The sequence below is a fragment of the Amphiura filiformis genome, chromosome 15 (genome assembly GCF_039555335.1).
Source record: "Amphiura filiformis chromosome 15, Afil_fr2py, whole genome shotgun sequence".
Classification (NCBI taxonomy): Eukaryota; Metazoa; Echinodermata; class Ophiuroidea; order Amphilepidida; family Amphiuridae; genus Amphiura; species Amphiura filiformis.
The window spans coordinates 43,380,597-43,399,680 of NC_092642.1; the positions used below are offsets into that span (position 1 = coordinate 43,380,597).

Genomic DNA, 19,084 nt, shown 5'->3' on the forward strand with positions numbered 1-19,084 from the left:
TCATTTTTTCTGCCTAATTTTATTACTAGGATTCTATAGTATGCCAGCATTATGGATTTATCTGACATTACTGAAGAAATGAAATTGCTTTTCATTTGGCCGAGAAAATTATTTTTAAATTAAAAAGGTTAGCCCATAATTTTGCTCATTTCAGTAACAGGATGATATTTGTGACACGATCTGGTCCATGTGGGCCAAAGGCGGCAAATTTGAAATTGAGATATAGGCAAAAATATGGAGTAAAAAACAATAAAATACATAAGAAAATAGACATCACGAAACTTCATAACTTTAGAACCAAGTATGCTAGACCTTTGGTGTTTTCAGTAAAAGCTAACATTTTATGGCAAAGAAATGCTAATCTATTTTGTATGAAAATGTTATAATAAGGCTTTAACGAATATACTATCACTCAGTAAATAAAATTATCAGTGTGGTAGAATGTCCCACAGTAGCTTCAACTTAGAGAATAAACGATAGGAATTTTTATTTTGCCTATCCTCTACCGTGTGATAGACGACAGGCAGGTCCAATATTTTGAGTAGTGGATGCCAGCGCAGCTAAATATTATTTTAATATTATTTTAATAACTGTAAACAATTTTTTTAAAGCAAAAAGTAAGTTACCGTCATAAAAACTAGTCTACGCATTACAGCGCAATACATACGCGCACCTCTACAAGCGTGTAAGGCATTATCAAGACGCATGATGACGTGGGGTCGTCTACGGCCTGATAAACGGCACCCGAAATCTTGCGATTGTCCAATCAAAAATGTGTCTACGAACTAGACCACTCCCACTGACTAAGAATGGACCTTGATGACCTTTCGGACGTCAAATTCCTCGACCACGAAGTACGGTGGTACGAACGTGGAGTAAGAGTAGCCATCTGGGTTCGGGCAGAACATAGTCCCTTAACCGTGTTTGAAGGCTCAGAAACAATCTTTCACACGCCTGGGACAGATCGATCAGAACATTACCTCACCAAATGACGTCACCTTCCAATGACGTCATACTCCAATCGGAAGTTACCGCAAATCAAAGTCTTTAACATCACAACCCAGCTGATGGTCAGTGGTATTGACCGCAACGTTGCTCCCAGGTATGTTGAATTAATCTGGTTGACAAGATTTAATTCATTCTTTCATTTACGATTATGATTGAGAGTTTTCACAAATTCAGAATATTCACAACAAATAGCTTCAGCAGATAGAAATGACGCAAAATGACAATGGAGCCGTTTGGGCCACAAAGGTCCATCCGATGTCAGAAGATGACCAAACCAGAAAAGATAACACTGACGTTGACCGTAGTAAAGCAAAGACGAACTACAAGTTGGAATTCAAGGAATTTGGTGGAAATACGACTTTACATGGTTTTAGATATGTGGCTGATTCAGACATGCATATTCTAAGAAGGTAAGTTTTGTCTATATTCAGTGCTTTTTATCCAGATAACAGACAAAAGACATAGACAAATGCTTTTTACCGGTCAAGTTTACGAGGACATGCGCGTATTGTTCACACAAAACTTGTTATACCATTTTAGCCCCCAATCACGGTGAATTTGAATTTGAAGGTGAATGTGAATTTGAAAATGATGAAGTGCGCGCGGAATGCGAGAAAATTTTCAAGTTTAAACTATTTTAGCCAAAAATCAAGGTATAATACTGAATATTGCCTGTATTTTTACAGTAAATCTACTTAGACCAGGGAAGTATTTACCGAAACATGGAGGGGGGCATTTGATATTGTGTCCCCCACATTCCAAAATGTGGGGGGACGTGTCCCCCTGTACCCCAGGGATTGACGCCCACGTGTGGGCTACACCGGGATTGTCCTTACAAATTATTACATGGTAATAGACAATAGACAAAGAGTTGCTTTGGTTTACACCACAGATGCTACTTCCTATTCCAGAAAAATAAAGCAGTAATTTTTTTGGATTAAAAAAATATCAAGTTTTGACAAATGAAACACAGCTAAATCCTAATCATTTAGTGAGCTCTATGATCTAACTGGCAATAAAAGTCAAATTCTAATTTTTGGTCAACTTTTGGAAATAAGGGCCAATCAAGCCCAAACACTTGTACAAAGTCTAATTTCAAATTATGCATTCTAAATTTTGGAAAATACATTTTCTATTCTTTTTTTAGAACTGGAATCAGGAGTATATAATTGCAAAAGCCCCAAGCAAAACAACAACCTGTACGAAAGGCACAAAAATAAAATCATGCACAAGAGAATGTCAAATGACGAACGATTTTATAACTTTGAATATATACAAAATCAAAAGATGAAAATTAAGAAAAAATGTATTATGTCAAGACCTTTCTGTTTATATTTCAGATTTGTATGGCTTTTAATTCTCATTGGTCTTGGTGTGTGGCTTTGTTTTGGCATCAGTGACAGTGTAAAGAAGTATCTAAATCGTCCTATATCTTCTGTAATTACAATGAACTATGTCAGCAACATTACCTTCCCAGCCGTCACTATCTGCAATTATAATCTATGGCGAGCATCTGTTGTCACGCCAACTCAAGTACGTATTGCTAACTAGTATAATTATTAAACTATAATTAATTTCAAGATCACAAAAAAAGCTGCGAACCCGAGAAAATATATATAAATGTGTATTGAAGAGCTTTGTTTCAAAACCCCTTACATCCATTTTGGCTGAAATTGAGTTATTGATATGTCATTATAGTGTGGGTAAAAATACACATTTTGGTGGTTGTTTGACCTTCATACCACTTTCCCTTCCGGAGATATGAAATCTTAGGGAATTTCCGGAAATCTGAACATAAAATTAATATAGAATTGTTTTGCTTTAATTTTTTGATGTATACTAGTAGCATGGAATGTTCTTTACCTATTAAAACCAAAGGGAACTGTTTTTGGGTCACTATTTTTGAAAAAATCATTTTAATTAACAAAAGGTGTGGCTTCGGAAATACTCAAAAAATTAAAAAAGTAAATGAGATATTTCAATTTTTCTTTTTGATTTGGAAAGCATTAGTCAAGTTACATAAAGTAGTGCAAACAAATGGGCTCAAATATGATTGCAAAGGTGGTTTTTAGAAAAGGGTAAATTTGTTTTGTTGCAAAAGCCCTTACATCCACAAAAGGCGCGATATAAAAGATATAATAAAATAAATAGGAAGGCTTCAAAATTGTACCAAACCTATTCTTTTAGTTTCTATTCATCAACACTTTATCCAAACCCAAATTGAATCAAATCGAACCAGTAATACTTGCACAATTAAAAAAAGCTGTTTTTCTCAAAAAGTCAAAAGTGGATGTAAGGGGTTTTGCAACAAAGCTCTTCATATATAAATGTGACCTGCTACAAGGAAATGAGTATAAAGTCGCAAGTTGGTAGTTTCGAGACATCCTGGCTGGATGTTCTTTGTTTGCCGCACACCTGTACAATTAAGTCAGTAGTATGTCCTTCGTGAATGGTCCATTTGTGCTCCCATTCACAAAGGACATACAGACATACACGTACTTCCGGCATACATGTACCAACGCAGTAGCCAGGGCGTTTCGAAACTACCAACTTGCGACTTAACGCTCATAATACATTCAGATTTACATTTATATGAAGTGTTACACATACACGACACGATTAAGGGCTCGGATAACTACGTTTGCACATTATTTTGTGGGACCAGAGAGCACATCAGATGATCAGACACACCAAATTACATTCTGAATACGAGGAATATCCTTCTGATATCAAATAATTTTGATTTTTTGAAATTCGCGATATAGTACAAAGTTTATGACAAATTAATAAATAATGATATTTTATCTATGCCCGTGGAACGGTGGCATAGATATTGTATTTGTTGTGTTTAGTCTTCTCCGTCTCCTTCTCCTCCTTCTTCTTCTCAAAACCACTTTTTTGCACTCCTCTATCTCAAGAACCATAGTAGCCTCAGGGCCCATATTTGGTATACTGATGGCCCATGACCCCTAGCATCATCCTATGGTACCCCCGACCCCAGAGGTCAAAGGTCATGGGCTACAGGGGGTAATATGTGTAAAATTTCAAACAGCTCTAGCTCGAGAACTACAGCGCCCTCAGGGTTCATACTTAGTATAATGATGGCCCATGGCCCCTAGAAGTAACTTATGGTAGCCACGACCCCAGAAGTCAAAGGTCACAGGCTACAGGGAGCAATATGTGTAAATTTTTAAAACTGCTTTAGCTCAAGAACTATAGCGCCCTCAGGGTTCATGCTTGGTACAATGATGACCCATGACCCTTAAATATTTTCTGCAGTAACATCGACCCCAGAGGTCAAAGGTCATGGGCTACAGGGAGCAATATGTATAAAATTTCAAACATCTCCAGCTCAAGAACTACAGCGCCCTCAGGGTTCATACTTGGTACAATGATGGCCCATAACCCTAGATGTATTCTGTGGTAGCCGCAACCCCAGAGGTCAAAGTTCAAAGGCTTTAAACTGTAAATTAGGTACGAACTATTAACACAGTGTAGCGCAATAGGCCGCATTTTGTTAGCTGCCTGTATTTGCAATGATAACAGCCTGAATCGTACGTCAAGGAAACTGATCACTTGACAAAAAGTCCCTTAAAAGGGAATGTGTAGGCATTTTAATTTTGGTTCCTTGGACCACCTCAATAGGTTTCATGATGGGACAAGGGGTGTGGTTGGTTAAGGGGTGGGGTATAAGAGAGAGTGTGGTCAAGTCTGGTGTTGTTTAAGAGAGAGTGAGGGTCTGATGGGATATAAGAGAGAGTGAAGGCTTAGTAGTGTATTAGAGAGAGAGTGGGCCAGTCTGGTGTTTTTTAGAGCGAGTGAGTGTCTGGTGGAGTATGAGAGAGTGAGGGTCTGGTGGGGTATTAGAGAGAGTGTGGTCCAGGCTGGTGGTGTTTTAGAGAGAGTGCGTGTATAGTGGAGTATAAGAGAGAGTTAAGGCTTGGTGGGGTATTAGAGAGAGTATGGGCCAGCCTGGTGGTGTTTTAGAGCGAGTGAGTGTCTGGTGGAGTATAAGAGAGAGTGAGGGTCTGGTGGGGTATTAGAGAGAGTGTGGTACAGTCTGGTGGTGTTTTAGAGAGAGTGATGGTCTGGTGGAGTATAAGAGAGAGTGAGGGTCTGGTGGAGTATTAGAGAGAGTGTGGGTCAGTCTGGTGGTGTTTTAGAGCGAGTGAGTGTCTGGTGGAGTATAAGAGAGTGTGAGGGTCTGGTAGGGTATAAGAGAGAGTGTGGGCCAGTCTGGTGGTGTTTGAGAGAGAGTGAGTGTATAGTGGAGTATAAGAGAGAGTGAAGGCTTGGTCGGGTATCATAGAGAGTGTGGTCCAGTCTGGTGGTGTTTTAGAGAGAGTGATGGTCTGGTGGGGTATAAATGAGAGTGAAGGCTTGGTAGGGTATTAGAGAGAGTGTGGGCCAGTCTAGTGTTATGAGCATTACATGTATATCAAATGAAAGTTTAAAACAAGGGGTTTCACATGGTGCTCACCAAATTTTCGTTTGTGAATAGGGGAAGGGGGTTAGGTGTGGTCACGGGCATAGATATTCGTGTTTGGTCAAACACAACTGTGGTTTCTAGTTTGACATTTAAGAGTCCTCGAAGTAAACTTTATAAATCTAATGATATGTGTGTAGCTGGGATGAAAAGCCGTCCATCATATGTGAATATTGACCTTTTGTATTGAAGATATACATTTTTATCCCCAAAAGACCTAACATTTTAAGGTGTTTGGGGAGAAATGATTTGACATCAGAAGGAAATTCCTCTTATTCATAATACAATTTGGTGTGCCTGATGTGCTCTCAGGCAAAAGTGGGTGACCGACCCCTTAAAGTTCGCAACTTTTTGCAAGTGGCAGCGCCAGAAATTTTTCGGGGGGTGGTAGGCATTGAGGGGGAAAAGTGAATTTCAGAGGGAGCAAAATTAACCACTTTTGCGCAAAATTGGGTTTTTACTGAGGGAATTTGCCCCCCCCCCCCGCCTCTTGTGGCACCGCCACTGCTTATTGATTCTTATATGCATGGGTGTGGTGTGTGAGTCAGTCAGTGGGTGGGGGTGTGGGTGAGTTTGATTCTGAATGCGCTCCTAGCCCAGTTTCTTTCTTTTCTGTCACCATTTTTGCAATCCAGTTTGCTAGGATAGGTAAACCAAATAATTTGGCTTGGTTGTATGTCATCGCTACATCCTTGGTTTGTCTAGGACTCTAGGCTGTCGTCCTACTTGTTATAGGGTCAGAGGCACATACAAGCACCTGATTCCGAGAAGATCAAAACTTAGCCAAAATATTTCCGGGCATGGGGTACAGGACACAGATCCCAGTCTGAAAAACATGCATCAGGAGTGATTTCTGTTTTATTACTTTTGTTAGTTTTGTACCTATTTCGGTCAAATTTGATTACGGTCTTTTCTATTCCTTCATTTCTTTCGCTTCGCTTCGCTTCCCTTCCCTTCGCTTCCCTTCACTTCCCTTCCTTCCTTCCGTCCTTTCTTCCTTCCCCTAGCCCATGGTGTGTGTTTGTGTAATATATTCCAATTAGCACGAGTTTGAACTCAAACAAGTCGATAAAAGAACGAGAATGATCAATTGCCTTCACCATGATGTTCACTTATTGTTCCAATTTGTTACACGACATAAGCAGGACAAGTATTGATCATTAATCAAATGAATGTCGATCAGGTTATGATAATTGTCTGATTATTGTACGTTAAATAAAACTAAATTAATACTAATTTTCCCTGACAATAATTTCCCAACACTTCCATCGATGTTAATTATCTTCTGAGAATACAATTCATCCAAACTTACCTAATAACTAATAGTATACTAAGATTGCCTTTAATTACCAATCAAACTTTCAAAGTGTGCTCTTGAAATTAATTAGAATGCAGTTTGCTTCGGATTAAAAACGGATATCCGATGCGACACTTGAAGTATGCATACATATGCGTTGCCACTCGGCCCCAGAATGATAAAGCAAAATCTTGATTTGATAAAAGGCTACCAGGGGGTGCGGATTTTTTCCAAGTACTTCATTCTGGCCAAAAGTAGACCTTTTCCACTCTGCAATTGATCTTTGGATCCTATTTTTTAACAAATTTCACATAAAGTTCATGATGGGCTATATTTATCCAAATTTGTACGACATTTTGGCCCAATTTTGCTATTTTTATAGACAAGTAGACCTTTTGCCGATTTATATGGGAGGAGGGGGTGCGTCGCCAACACCGCCCCCCCGGCTACGGGCCTGAAACCTACTATTAGCTTTATGTCAAATGTAGAAATACAAATATTAAATTTGATATCAAATTCTTTCATTTTGGTTTACCCGTTGCATAATAAAATAATGAAAACGACAAGGTTGAATCATTCACAAATATAATTATTACCAACATTTCGTTTCAGTGATCAATGGTATTCACTCTCCAAGCTATTGGTTACCCCTGCTCGTAGAAAGGAATTGGAATCGATATCGGAAATAGTACAGTGTGGCCCCATAAAATTTTTGTTATAACTCCAAAAATACATACTGGAATCACAAAATTACATGTAGCACAATCTGCTTCAGACATTATCAGTTCAAATTGCGTTCGATTTCGTTTCAGTGGTTACAAAGAAACGAATGATTATGTAACGCATGTCTCAATGCAGTTCATTCCAAGTTTGACCATGGGCTTCGCGCTCATTCTGATCAGATTATTTGATCAGTGTCGCTGCTGTTCTTTACAGCTCTTTATTCCATCCAGTGGCGTAGATTCCTTTTTGACAATGGGGGAATGGGTTAGGAAAAATATTCTTGAAGTAATGTGAATCCAGCACCTTTTGGGGACAGAATAAGTTTATGGTAAAAAATGTTGCCCTAATATTCGCGCGAATAGGGCAAAAATCGGCACTTTTTAGACTAAGATATGCGATTAATTTGGTTAGAAACCCACATACAGGTGTAAACATTAGGGGAGGTGTTATTATATGGAACACCCCCATATCAAAATATTGGGGCGGATCTATCTTCTATCTCCCGGATCTACACCTGTGATTCCATCTAGAGACATTCTGCATGATATAATTCATGTTGAGGTATGTCTTTTTAATTGATTCTCACATAGAGTTTTCTTATTATATATGACACTGTTTATTCAAACCGTTTTTTCATTTCTTTATGGGTTGTGTAATACCGCAACATAAGTAATTACCGGTAGTTAGGTACATTGAAATTAGTGCACAATGGTTATAGATATCGAGGTCTTGACATCAATGATTTCAATAGCAACTGTGCGCATATGAAAATGCTTATTGACAAACTTGGAATAAATTGCAGTCATTGTTTTCTACTTCATTGTTTTTATCTTATTAAATTAATTTAGTTTTTTTGCTGTATCATCACATCCGATGTGGTCTTTATGAAATGACGGGTGATAAAACCCTTGCTGTATGTTCACTGCAAAAACAACAGAGCAACACTTGATCACTTAATAAACACTTGATCACTTAATAAACACTTGTTTGTACAGTGCAGGTATAGGGGTGTTAATTTATAAACACTGAAATAACACTAAAACACGCAAAAAATATGAAGATGTTTATGTGTTTTAACACAAAATAGTGTTAAAAGTGTGATTTTTATGTTTTATGACAGCATTTTATGTTCATTAACTTTTAAAACTAAAAGGTGTGTTTTATCAATAGCTCCACGATATAGTTGCTATTTTCAATTCTTACTACCGGTTGGTTTAATATAAAGTGCCTTTAATCAATGTTATAATTATTAAACAAACGTATTTTTCCTTTCCATACGCAGGCAATGATGGCCACCAGTATCTTTAATGTTGATCCAAACGAAAGACTGTATGTTAATTGGACTGCATATGAGATCCAACAAGGAGGACGGCCTCTTGATATGGAACGCTTTGCCAAACTTTCTGCACATCGCATTGAAGATATGTTATTTGACTGTCGATGGCGCAATGTAGTAAAGTGTACGGCAGCTAACTTTACACAGACTATAACTGATTGGGGAATATGTTATACATTTAACAACGACCCTATACGTGCTCTGCAAGTGGAACAACCTGGTAGTGTCAATGGATTATCATTAAGATTCAACATTGAACAATATGAATATACGTATGGGGAAAATGCAGGCGCAGGTTTAAAGGTAATAATAATAGGTTCGAATGTTGTGCACTTAGCATGCTTACACCACATCTGTTTGACCTCGTAAGAACACCTCATTTGAACCCAACTCGCTCTCAGTCAGTGTTGCCGTTCCTTATATGCAGTGAAGGCGTGGCGAATCAACAATCGGCCTCCAAGACCGCGTCATCGGGTTTTGAAACTTTTAGCCAACGGAGGAACACTTCACTGATAAATCATCCTATACCTATTGATGTATGTTGCTCCATCAACTCGTAAAGAAAACACTTTCAAACAATATGCAAATTCGGGCTCTAAAGTTAAATAGTCATATATTTTATTATGTTATACAATGAATTAGCACAATTTGGCGGCTTAACCGCGGTGTTGGAAATATTGTACCTTATTGTATAGCCAGATAATAGGTTTTGTTCTCGGATCGATCAAGATCCCAGCTGTAAATATAACTTCTACTCTAATGATTTAGCTATGCTTCTTTTGACAAAACAGTATAATATTTTTTAATCCAAAAAATTATGTTGTGTTTCTGGATTAGGGAGTAGGTGCATTTAATCGTGCATTTAATATCTTCTTGTATTTTTTTTTGTTTTTTTTTAAGGTTTTACTTCATCCACAAGGTCAGCACCCTTTGGTCAAGGAGCTTGGTTTCTCTGTTCCACCTGGGTTTGAGACATCTGTTAGCGTCAGATACAACTCGGTAAATTGTTGTTGGTACTGTTGTCTTGTTATAACTGCTGAAGTTGTTTGTGTGTTTGTTTGTTTGTTTGTTTGTTTGTTTGTTTGTTTGTTTGTATGTTTGTTTGTTTGTTTGTTTGTTTAAACGGTCAAACAAATTGCTCAAGCCAGGATAAAAAGCCTATGATAAGCACGTTGGCCTATAAGGAAAGAAAAGTGAGAAACATATTAGAAGACAGAGATCAAGGAAAAACACAACATCATTTTTCTTTTTGGAAGAGAACAAGGAAAAGAAGGCCACTCCCAACAATCAAGTGAACGATTTTACTGCCAGCCTTTGGGTCAAGTTGTTGCTGGTAATCCTTTGTTTTTGAACTATTTGATGTAATTTTGTATTATTATTTCGTTGTTGCTCTTGACATCAAGTTATTATTGTTGTTGTTGTTGTATTTGTTGTTCCAGTTACTTTTCCCTGTTGTTTAGCTGTTGTGGTTTCTGCGCTCTTTTGGTTTTCAATGGTTTTCTCTTTATCCGATCGGTCGATGCAGATGCCGAAGTACAATCACACAGCCTTTGCACAGATGTGACATAGTATTAGCATTAAATAGATTAATTTACATGGTCCATATGGCTAAGTGTTAATCAAAAGTACCTAAAAAGTGTAAAACAGGCATGTGAATCCTTCCAAACATTTTCACTTCTGACTCGACTTTTATCACTTATCTAATTGCTTTTAATATATATATCTTTTCACTTAATGTACAGATCGCCAATTTACCGAATCCATATCGTTCAAATTGTACAATGAGATCCCTACTCTATTCCAAACAATACACAGTGCCTCTTTGCAGATACGAATGCAAAATTGCTTACGTCAAAAAAATGTGTGGTTGTAAAGATATCCGATACCAAGGTAAGATTCTGTATTCATTATAAATTCATGCTATAATTGAAGAACTAATTAAAATGACTAGTTTGCGTATGACGTCCTGTCAACTTGACCAAAAATGCTGTACTGCGTAGGTCAGCAACCAATCACGTCACGTCTATGCCCTGACGTCGGACGCAAACTAGTCTTTTTAATTCGGTCTTCAATTATAAAAGAAGATATTCTGAAAAGTATCCCACAATTATTCAAATCTATACAGAACTTGATGATAGACCCTGGCCCACTGCATTGTTGAGCTTCAGTTATTAACGATGACGACTTTGCAAGCTTGGTCCTATAATGTAACTCTATATGCTGCTGACGTGATTATTAGCTGAAATAAATTTAAGCGATTGTTTTATCATCATATATATTACTGTAGGATATTATTTTGCAGATGTGTTAATTGTTGTTGATGTTAACGTGTATCATTCTTTTGATTTTTTTTCAGGAGATGACGTTAGGGTGTGTTTTCCTCAGGAACAAATCGGCTGCATTTATTCTGCAGAAGGTAACTATTTCACGACGTGCACTCACGTTTGTAAAATTACGTAAACTTAATACCTTATAGTACTGAGGTTATAGTACAGGGCGCTATGGTTTTGGGATTTTATATTCCTACATTAGTGGAACCAATGTTTTCTGGAATCCTTAAACCTGAAATGATAACAATTTGATTGGTTCCATTTTTTCTATGCCCCTGTCGGTCGAAGGTCACAATGGGGAAAACTTTATAGTATCTCAAATTGTTCCTCTCATCACACGGAATAAAAAAGCCAATAAATTATTGTCATATTTTTCTCCCGGGATTTTTCTACGGTGCTTAGTTCAGGAGTTGAATCGGTCAAATGTCAAAAAATTCATACACAGAGGTCAAAATTACAAAATAGTCCGATTTCATCGAATTCAAATTACTCCCCTAACATTAGAAATCTCAAACATTTATATACTTAATTCACAATTTAAGTGCATGTTTGTATTGTCATGTTCCCCTTCAGAGTTCATGCAGCCAAAGTCCAATAGAAATATGTACAAGCATAACATTTAACCCACGATTTCATTTGATTCTGAGGTTATATATTTCTCAAATAAATTTAAGACATATAATCGGCGCATTTTTGAAAATTTGGCTTATGTGCATGAGATATTTGACATTTGACCTTATTTACTCTATAACTCTTGAACTAAGCAACTTAGTGCAATATGACAATTGACTTGTTTATTCCTAGCAATGAGAGGAACAATTTGAGACATGTTGCAGCATGATAGAACATAATAATTGTTGGTCCCATTATTACCTTGGACCCCTCGTGGGAAGCATAAGGGCATGGAAACAAATGGAACCAATTCTAGTTTTATTCTTTGAGGTGCAAGGATACCAAAATCATTGGTTCCACTAATGTAGGAATAAGAATCCCAAACCAAAAATCACCCTTTAGCGCCCTGTACTAAGGTATTATACCAACATCTGATGGGTGCTTGTTCTGAACAGACCCCTTCTCATGCCTTGATCTGAGAGCTCTGAGCATCGCAGGGTAGCTGACTATGCACTGTTCTACATGGGAAAGAACTACGCATGCAAGAAAAATAGTGCATAGTTCCATAACTGGAATATGTATGAGCAACGTCTACCGTGAGCTGCTTATAGGACAAGGCTGCATCACTTGATGTCAGATGACCAGTCGCCAAAAGAGCAGAACATCTGGGTCAAAGCAAAGACACGGATTTTTTTCATTAAAAGTATAATACCACTCATTATGCAGTTACTGTCCGTTTTTCCTATTCAGTGCACACACAGCGCTCCAATTGATGATTGACCTCTAGCTCACTCACTGTACTGTAGGCATAGGCAATGGACTAGTTAGAGGGCTGGTGGGAAAACCCTTCACCCAATGATAGCCATAGAAGCTCACATGTGAATTATAATGTTCATCCTTAACATACTACAATTTGAAGTAAAAAATGTCACGGGAAAGCTGTTGTCGAGCTGTTTTCCCGAAGAGAGTCTTCCAAAATTTCATAACAGTCGGACATGTAATTTCAATGGCAAATTGTGCTCAACAGCTGACTCCCGATAGTCTAATGTCTAGATAGAAATATTTACTATTCTTCACAAATAGGCACAAATATTCCAGGTTCAGAATATGAATGGAGAGGCTGTCAACTATTCCATAATAAGGATATCATACACGGTTGTTTGATTGCATGTAAAACTGAGTCATTTTAAAGAAAAGTTGAATAATGATGGCGCTATGTATCTAAAATCTTGTTTGCATCTTTACAAGTGGTGGACACTTGTAAAATGGTATTAGAACATCAGCAAACAGACTAACAGATGACAAGGGAATTTAAAAAAACCTTTTTATCATGAAATGTAAGGTACAACTCATATCATTTGGCTCATTTAAATTTAAAATATGTGTAAATAGCGCCCTCAATTTACACACAAATGTACCGTTTATAGAATTAAAATTACCATAAAAAAAACAGAAAAAGATGAATAATTTGGTATAGAAACGAAAATCTATGTTAAAAATTGCTACATTATATAATGTGTATATACAGTTTATTAGTGTGATAGTTGTTGGTATTATTCAGGTCTAGAATTTAACATTATAAATTGTTTTGTTAGAAAATTTAATAAATGATCACGTCAAACAACCGTGCATACCCATATGAGCGTGTTATCTATTATAAATGAGTCTTGATGGCATGAAATTATCTAAACCCCCGTAAAACTAGTGTGCAATGAGTGGGGATATGCCATAATCTCAACAAACATATAAATGTGTGGTATAATGATATAAATGTGTCACAGAGCGAACACGGAGAATAATTATTAAATAATCACATTTGCCTTGTGATGTCCTGATCACCATCGTATTGTTTCCCAGGAACATGAAGAGCAAAAGCGATATTTGTTCCTCTCTCATATCTTAAGTCAAAGTAATATTTTACCTTTTTGTTTCATTACAGCCAATTTCACAGCCAATGACATCGAGTGTGACTGCCCGGTGCCATGTTCTTCCTACATTTATGAAGGCCGAGTATCCATGGCTCATTGGCCTGCAATTCATATTGCACCACAGATGGAGCGTACTTTGAACGTCTCTCAAAATATGTCGGGTGAATTTGCCAGGTTAGATATGAGAGGTTTCAGTGTAGAGGAATCCAATTTCACGCATTACTACAGACATTGCCGGGGTCCTTTCCACTTGACATGTGATATAATGCAGCCTAGAGGAATCCAATTTCACGCATTACTACAGACATTGCCGGGGTCCTTTCCACTTGACATGTGATATAATGCAGCCTTGGCGTGGATTTTAAACTGCGTTCCATCACCCGTGTTACCCAGAAGAATGATGAAAGTTTACATCGCAATGCAATCAATACAATATAAGATCGATTTTTAAGCGGCTTTTATCCACCCAATTGAGCCGTCACAACACCAGTTTGGTGCGAATGGGCCCCAGTAATGACCGAATGAATTTTGGCCCTCACTTGGCTCGTTGGATTCTTCTATAATAGGCCTAATGAACGAGAACGATTCACTTCATTAAAGCGATACAGATGTAAATTTAGGTTCGAACTAAAGTGACATATTGACTTTAAAATTACGAGATTTTGGCATTCTTGAATCATATTCTGGGGATCATTGCCCTTTTGTGTCTATTTAATTAAACTTCTCGTGGAAAATAGAGCTAGCTTGAAATTCCCCTGGGCAAGGAACTTACTGCCAATTGTCCTGGTCTACCCGTACGAAACTCGGGGAACTGATCCTGGGTGCGATGGTTATTACATGTATGCCGACTAGGGTTCTGCGCCTGTATAGACTGTGTCCTGGCGCCACGCTGGTCAGCGACACTCTGTAACGTGCAATGATCTTACGTAATTGCGTTATATTCAATCCGTGGCTTTGTTGTTTAATGCAAGGACTTGCGGTAGAAGTGCATTTTGTTTGGTAATACAGGTTGATTTAGTAACACTAGTTTTAACTGATCTGAGATGCTGGCACTTCGACAATACATAAAACTGTCGCAATGCTGTGGTTATAGCGGTATATTATAAACTCGGCAAGTGATCATTCAGCATCATGTTATAAATATATAAGACTTATTCCGCTGCATAACATGCCTTGTATGTGTCATTATCATGATTATTGCATTTTTAACCACCACAGGAACAATCTACTAGATCTGAAAATTTATTTTGACGAAATGAGCTATCAGGAACTTGAGCAGAGACCAGATTATGATGCTGGCAGCCTTCAAAGTAAGTATCTACAGCCTGTCTCAAAAAAAATTGTGCAAGTGAAAAGCGCCCTCTTTGGCAATTAGAAAATACCGTTGTGACATGATGCTTACATCAACGTCAAGTGCACAGTCTTAGCTCTCAAATAACGTTTGTTCTGTTCAATTTGCTCTTTTTAATCTCGAGATATGTTTAGTTAACAACGAAAGGGTAAAATCACAATTGTGCCACTTTTACTAAGGAATAGGGCTGTACATGAAAATCAATGACAGCTGATGTTGATGTATCTTATGCACTCCCCCCTTCGGGGTTCGTGCATTAGACGCATCAACACCATGCGTGCGTGCATTATTTTGTCTAATTTCATTAATTTGTCAAATTTCATGAACTTGTCAAAGTTCATTAACCTATAAGTGTGCAATATTTGTTTGTCTTTTAACATATCTTTAATGGCAAAGAGAACAGTATTTACCATGGTAAAATCATTGACATGCACATGCATTTAATTTTACAGCAGAATGTAAAATATTTATTTATCGTTTAATTTGTCGTAACTGGAAAAAGAGAATCATTATACCTTTATCATGATAAAACACTAAAAACAATTTTGTATTGTCAATGCATTCTTTTGATTTCACGAAGGAACTCTTGACAAACTTGATGCTATCATTGATTTATATGTACAGCCCTCTTCCCTAGTAAAAGTGGCCCAATTGTGATTTTACCCTTTTGTTGTTAAGTAAGCATATCTCGAGATTAAAACAAGCAAATTGAACAGACTAAACGGCATTTGATAGCTAAGACTATGCCCTTGACGTTGATATAAGTATTGCGTCACAACGGTATTTTTTAATTGCCACAGAGGGCGCTTTTCACTTGCACAATTTTTTTTTGAGACAGGCTGTATATATGGCAGAATACTGGTAGACAAGTACAGATTGATATATTTATCCTAATCTACCCACCTCACTAAAATGATCATGTGAATCATTCTACAACTGATCTTTAAATGATCGTATCGATCATTTCAGTGCAGTGATAGCGCCATCTGTTAGTGTCCCGAAGTTGCGGTGAATCAATATAAACGCGACGAACCATGTGGCCATTTCCAATAATCTTTTATTCGTTTACTTTGTTTCAGGTGACGTTGGTGGCTATATGGGTTTATTATGCGGCATGAGTATCATTACAGTGGGAGAATTCATCGATTTCATAGCTATACTAATCTTCAAAAAATGTCAACGATTAAAACACAGGGCCAGTGTATTATAAATCGAAAGAAATGTTTTACGACATGTTAAAATGTAAAAATGATAAAGTGACAAATCGATAACCCTATATAATTATTTTCAGTCAAATGTAAAATATTTGTTATGATTAAAGATATCTGATGTACTTCCTAACTTTACTTATTATCAGATAAGTATCTAAAAACAGGGTTGTTTTCTTCATTTACGAAATATATTTTAGGCCTATCAATTCCAAGTTGGTAAATGTGTAGGCCTATTATGTGAAATAATGGACGATGATTGGTCTCAGGTGACTGGGCAAGATGATTTTTGAGTGAAAAAGAAAACACAAAATGGACCTATCATGTTGTAATGTATCTCCTCAAGTTGTTCAACTCATCGCTAGGAATTTTTTTAAGTCAATTGCTCTACAGTCCTTAGTTCATGGGTTATAATAATCGAATCTGGTCTCAAATTAATCCCCTAAACATAACAAATCTCGAATATATACTTTGTTACGAGTCGTGGATATGACTCAAGGCCAAAAACACCTTTCCCCAAATTCACTTCAGAATGCACAACAAAACACACTGATTAATTAAGTTAACAATATCTACGTCTTTAATCAAAAGCAAAGTATGATTTGACAACTATGCTGTGAGTGAACACAAAATACATATAATCAATACAATCAAATACACTGTTTAATAATTCTACTTAGCCAGCAGCCTTCTTCTTGGTGATGATTGTAAAGTTCTATTTCTCAATGTTCTTGGTGCATATCCTGATTCACTTGTCCTGCGAAGATCACTGTTCAGCTAAGTCCACTGAAGACTTTTATATCCTTTTGCATAAAATCCTCGAACAATGGAGCTATTTTCATCTTTCACACAATTTCTTCAGGAAACAGGCCTGTATTGAATTGTAGTTGTCCTTCTGTTTCCACTTACTTTTGACAGATGTGTTGTTTCATAAACCAGACTTCAGCAAGTCGACAGACGAATATAATTTCCTTTCGTGGAAGAGGTACGCACTTTGACGTAAACTAGATCAAGCACTGGTAAATCCCATTCGTTTAATAGCCAATTGCTATCTTACAACACATGATGTAATCTTGGAAATTCCCAAGCCTTAATTATAACATTAACATTTCTCATTACATCACTTCCTGGGGTTTTTCCCAACATGTCACTTTCACTTTGCAATCTCATAAGAATTCCCAACTATCCAAAATTAGAAATGATTCAATTTGTTGTTGCTCAACTTGATGCCTGAGTCCCTAAAATGTCTCATAAACAAAGATAAATAATCAAATTAAATTACTCAGGGCACACAACTTAACTCACAATTTATGCCAATTGACTCTTTTATTCCTAGCAAATGAGAGGACTAGTTTTATATAACAACATGATAGAACAAAATAGCATTGGGGGGCATAGAAAAAAATGGAACCAACTCTAGTTTTATCATTTGAGGTGTAAAGGTGCCAAAAACTTTGGTTTCGCTAATGTAGCAAGACAAAATGCTAATTCAAACATCACTACACACTGTAGAAAATGCAACAAAAAAATATGTCCGTTTTGCAATATATTATTATACAGCCAAGGGTATTGAACATACGAAGGAAAGTTTAAATAGTATTATGATCAATTTTGTTTGTAAGGAACCGTTATAATAAGGCAGTGAGGTGTAAATGTTTGACTTCATTCATATACGTGCGGTCCATATGTGCAGATTGTCTATTGAAATGCGTATGAGATCGGCCGTATAAAAAGTAGACGATACTCTGGATATTGTATTTAAGCTTAAAACTCTGATTTAATTATTTATGTGTGCACAATTGATAGATTTTCACATCTGATTAGTCACCCTACTCCCTCTGTTTGTTAGCTTCCCAAATTTCGGGGTTCGCTATCAATAAACTGGTAGATTCCAAAATCAGAATTGTTCAGTATTAAAGTGAGCCGTTATAATTATGCAAGATAATGTTGCATTCAATTACTTTTATTGTCACTAATCGTCTGATATTTTTAACTCTTTATGACCATTTTACTATTGAATACTTTAATTTTCATAAACATCAGTATAATTTTGAGTTCAACGAAATGGGTTCATCATGACTAATAATAACATATTTTTAATAAAATTCGACTATGGCATAGTCTATATAAAAAGAGATTGCGACTTGCATCTTTGATACAAACTTTTCTGAGTCACGCGGTCATGCAACGTGACTAATGGAGGATCCTGTGTACTGGGGTACCCAAAAAGGTGGTTTTGTTACATTTTGATGTGCAGCTTGGATTTCAAAACACACTGTCTCTTGAGTATTCCTTCACTTAGAAGATTCAATTAGGTCTTAAAACATGTCAAATGAGGCTAATTTATTCTATATTACTCGTGTTTTTGTCCTGTTTTAAAATAATTTTTATTTATTTTCTTATGACGTTTGGCATGAAATGTGCAAAGGGTGGTTGAGGATTAGGGGGAGGAGGATTAGGGGGAGGGATTCATATCGTAAATTTGATCTAAAACCCCATTAAAAATTTGAATCTAGTAAAAGAATCTCTAAATGAACTCCCAGACATCTAAACCAAGTAAATAAATACAGAAGGTCATTTAAAAGACATACTTGCTCAGAATGATTGCATATGTGGAAAAAAGAGGCGGGGTTAAAATCCCACCTACTTTGTGATTGTTTTTGCTCACACTCTCTCATTTTTTAACCGATTTCCATTTAAAAAAAAGGGTATCAAAATGCTCAGGAGGATGAACCACTTCAAATGAGACGTGTAGGTAAAATGTTTGAAACATTTCTTTTTTTTTTTTACTATGTAACACAAAGG

General features: G+C 36.8%; 1 protein-coding gene across 1 annotated transcript; it reads left to right on the forward strand.

Annotated features, from left to right (window-relative positions):
- The first annotated feature begins 8,802 nt into the window (after positions 1-8,802).
- On the forward strand, positions 8,803-16,965 carry LOC140170980 (acid-sensing ion channel 1-like). Its single transcript, XM_072194169.1, has 7 exons — positions 8,803-9,153; positions 9,751-9,849; positions 10,593-10,740; positions 11,207-11,266; positions 13,732-13,894; positions 14,939-15,030; positions 16,151-16,965. Exons 1-7 carry the CDS (start codon positions 8,803-8,805, stop codon positions 16,279-16,281), a joined length of 1,044 nt encoding a protein of 347 aa, XP_072050270.1. The 3' UTR covers positions 16,282-16,965.
- The last annotated feature ends 2,119 nt before the right edge of the window (positions 16,966-19,084 follow it).